This window comes from Asparagus officinalis, chromosome 8, assembly GCF_001876935.1.
Source record: "Asparagus officinalis chromosome 8, Aspof.V1, whole genome shotgun sequence".
In the NCBI taxonomy this organism is placed as follows: domain Eukaryota; kingdom Viridiplantae; phylum Streptophyta; class Magnoliopsida; order Asparagales; family Asparagaceae; genus Asparagus; species Asparagus officinalis.
In genome coordinates this window covers 126,011,683-126,015,616 of record NC_033801.1, presented here as the reverse complement: position 1 = coordinate 126,015,616, position 3,934 = coordinate 126,011,683, and the positions used below count along the sequence as shown (strand labels likewise).

General features: G+C 44.5%; 1 protein-coding gene across 1 annotated transcript; it reads right to left on the bottom strand.

Annotated features, from left to right (window-relative positions):
• On the bottom strand, positions 2,199-3,861 carry LOC109822756 (probable WRKY transcription factor 70). The gene is made up of 3 exons (XM_020389005.1): positions 3,555-3,861; positions 3,325-3,429; positions 2,199-2,786 (listed from the first exon to the last, which is right to left on the bottom strand). Exons 1-3 carry the CDS (start codon positions 3,779-3,781, stop codon positions 2,402-2,404), a joined length of 717 nt encoding a protein of 238 aa, XP_020244594.1. The 5' UTR covers positions 3,782-3,861; the 3' UTR covers positions 2,199-2,401.

Here is a 3,934-nt window from a genome sequence, read left to right as displayed (position 1 = left end):
GCTCGAAACCCTAAGGGTCAACGCCGGTCAACGCGTAACCCTAGGTCAACGCCAGTCAACGCGTTGCAACCAAAGTCAACGTTCGACGGTTCAAAACCCTAAGGGTCAACGCCGGCCAACGCGAAACCCTAGGTCAACGCCAGTCAACGCGTTACGATCAAAGTCAACGTTTGACGATCCGTAAAACCCTAGGTCAACGCCGGTCAACGCGTAACCCTAGGTCAACGCCAGTCAACGCGTTGCAACCAAAGTCAACGTTCGACGGTTCAAAACCCTAAGGGTCAACACCGGTCAACGCGTAACCCTAGGTCAACGCCAGTCAACGAGTTGCAACCAAAGTCAACGTTCGACGGTTCAAAACCTTAAGGGTCAACGCCGGTCAACGCGTAACCCTAGGTCAACGCCAGTCAACGAGTTGCAACCAAAGTCAACGTTCGACGGTTCAAAACCTTAAGGGTCAACGCCGGTCAACGCATAACCCTAGGTCAACGCCAGTCAACGCGTTGCAACCAAAGTCAACGTTCGACGGTTCAAAACCCTAAGGGTCAACGCCGGTCAACGCGTAACCCTAGGTCAACGCCAGTCAACGCGTTGCAACCAAAAGTCGACACACAGTGGTCCGAAACCCTAAGCCAGCACAATGTGACGGAGGTAGTTCAAAGTCAACTCAATGACACGAGCCAAACTCAACTCATCAGCTGCAAACTCAAGACTCCGACGACGGCCAAGCGATAAACGCAGTGCCGGAAGAACTTATAGGTCTCCACAAACGGTTCAATGTTAAAGAACGTCGATGAACGACTGAAGTGAATCGACGAGCTACGTGAGCTTATAGGATTTTGGAACAACCAAGACCCGGATCAATCGGGAACCCGGCGGTGTTCACAAAAAGGACACCGCCCTTCGTGCCTCGACCACTCTACAGATAATCCAACCATCAGAGCGGATCGAACTCTTCGTCAAGCATCCAACGCACCTGGAATCACTCAAATCCAAGGTCGGACGAAGAATCTACAGGGAAAACAATCATACACCTCAAAACGGAGTCCCGGCAAGTCGAAACACCCCGGGGGTGTCTAGGAAAAGCCTAGACACCCCAGGGGTGCGGCCAAGCCGAGACACCCTAGGGTGTCTCGGCCTGGCCGAGACACCAGGGGGTGTCTAGGCCCCCTAGAGCCTCTCAAACACCTATAAATACCCCCCTGGCCTTTGTTTTGGAGGAGGATTTTTGGAGACCCTTGGCGAAGCCCTGCTGCAGTGAAGAGTGCTCGTGTGCTTTAACAAGGAGAGGAGAGGTCTACATCAGAGCCTTCATCACCCGTTCCCTCTTTTCCTTAGTATTAGCCCTTGGCGTTAATACTAAGAAGAGCTGATATCTCGCTTTAGCCGAGATAGACGCTTCAGGCTTCTAGATCTCACGCGGATCGACGAAGCTCTGTCCGATTTTCTCGGAGCAGATCTGATTGCCCGGTGGTCCACGGATATCAACATCCCCGTCACAGGCCAAAGACCCACGCAAGCAAGAGACCGCAAAACAGGATCTTGTGTTTATTTTCGAAAAGTTGTAATTTTTATTCTTTGTTATTTGAATTCATTTGTAACGATTGAAGTTTAATGAAATCAATGATGAAGGCAACTTTTTCCGAAAACAATTGAATGGCAACATGTCAATTTATTGTAGGATAAACTTCCAAATGTGAGTCAATTCCAAGTAAAGTGAAATCTTTACAAAGGGGCATGCTATTTCTAATTAGCGACAAGCATGCTAAAGGGGTGAACATCCACATCTCAAATGGCAATCGGGAAACTAGACGTTAGATAATATTACCTACGGCGGAGCCACGTAGTCGCTCCGCCGTAGTCTCAAGTGTCGTCAAAGGGCACCACTGGATTTTCTACTTTATGTATCTTTTTATTATTTTTACTCGTATTTGCTGCTTAGGGGCTGTTTGGATTGATTTTTTAGATAGGTAAAAGAGGGGAAAGCTGCCAAAAATATCAGCTTTTTGACAGCTTTCCCCCAAAATCACCTCTATAAACAGCTTTTTGGCAGCTTTCCCCCAAAATCACCTCTATAAAAGGTGATTTTGGGGGAAAGCTGCCAAAAAACTGACATTTTTAACAGCTTTCCACCCTTTTACCTATCTAAAAAATCAATCCAAACAGCCCCTTAGGGAACCGCTAGAATTAGGATAGGAGACCACTGAAAGGGGTATTTTTCACTAAAACAAGCACGTCAATATTTGAAATAGATAACAAGTCCACCACCTCTTTTCTCCGTAGATTAGGGTGAATATATTTCACAAAGGGATAAAAACACATAGGATTATTCAAAACCCTCCAACAAGCAAGCCCAACCTCATGAACACGCCAAAAGCCCGCCAACACAACACAAGGCTCATCAGAAGCTCAACAGCCCATCAAAATCAAAGGCCTCTTCCATGAAATCCCACCACCAGTTATCGACGCATGACCGTACATCACCGTGACCGCCTGATCCTTCCATCGTTGGAATATTGCTGACGTGTCCTTCTCCGCTGTGCTCTGGGCTCAACGGTGGGATCTTAGGTTGTTTAAGGTTGGCATCAAACTTCGCGTCTGAAGCGAAGCTTATTATGCAAGGATTCTCTTCCTCAACGCGTGTCGATGCAAAATCTATCGGGTGTTTGCAAGTGTGCTCCCCGAAGTACGTGATTATGAACAAGGACGGATCTTCCTCGGATTGCTGCACTTGTCTTGTTGCTTTGCATCCTTGATCATGTTTGTGGGTGCACCTGAAGTAGCACCTGAAAAATTTTAAACATTTGAGATCAGTACAATTTTTCAATCACAACCCTCTCTTTTAATTTAGCCGCGAAAGTAGTGGAGGGACCGTTAAATTTAATTCTAACGGTTGATTATTTAATCTACGGTTGGGATTTATTAAAAGAAACGAGTGATATTCATGCATGAGGGGACATGAATGAATTACAAGCAGCCGTCACTCGAGAATTATGTAATGAGCGGTTGTGATACGTTCTAAATCTAACATTTACCATATCATCATTCCTAATTCGTACTTAAAGAAAAAATCGCAACCACCAACTAGAAAATCAATAATTATAGCTAAATAGTGGATCCTCCACTACTTTTTCAGTGACGAAAAAGATCCAAATCCAATTTTTATTAGCGGAAAGATTCAAGATTCAAATCTAAACGTATACTTTAACCACATGAGTTTGCGGTACATACTTCAAACTTTTATTCAAGACAAGTCTCAATTATCCACTAAAAAAATAGACCTTCCTATTTATTTATGTATATAATTTATTTTTCCTTTCATACCTTGGGAATTTAGATCTATGTATTCCTTTTTGCCCGTACTTCCGCCAAGAATAGCCATCATCAAGCGACTTCACCTTGATCATCGTGTGCGAACGAGAGCGAGGTCTGTAAATTAAATTAAATTAAAAAAAAAACAAAACAAAGCCAAGTCAATCGAAGAATGTCTTTGTGGATTTAGAAAGTTTTTTTTATCAAATAATAAGCAACAAAAAATAAAAAAAAAACACTACCTCCTCTGACATCCTCCGGTCATCGTCGACCGGATCTTCCTCCTTCGACCGTTAATCTCCGCCGCGGAATCCATGAACATGAGTGCTCTAGAAAATACACCCAAGATTTCTTCGACGATTGAGCCCAGGTCATGGTTTTGTTCCAAAAGAGCTCCGAGTTGACCGGCAAGTTCCCGCCCTTTGACCAGCTCTTCGATCGCGGTGTCTTGATTATTTGAAGAACTCATGATCAGTTCTCTCTCTTTTTCTCTTCTTTGCGCTCGGTCGCTCTCTCCGTCTCTGTCTCTGTCTCTCTTAATTAGATTCAGAGAGATTTAAGCTTTTAATTAAGAGGGAGAAGCAACGGAGAGGAAGTTAAAAAAAAAAAAAAAAGGTGACGT

Excerpts from the sequence above, each read along its gene's own strand:
- LOC109822756 (XM_020389005.1), bottom strand. The coding sequence starts at position 3,781 with ATGAGTTCTTCAAATAATCAAGACACCGCGATCGAAGAGCTGGTCAAA. Across the intron at positions 3,430-3,554 it reads ACCGGAGGATGTCAGAGGAG|ACCTCGCTCTCGTTCGCACA; the intron begins GTAGTGTTTTTT and ends TTTAATTTACAG. Across the intron at positions 2,787-3,324 it reads CATAGATCTAAATTCCCAAG|GTGCTACTTCAGGTGCACCC; the intron begins GTATGAAAGGAA and ends AAAATTTTTCAG.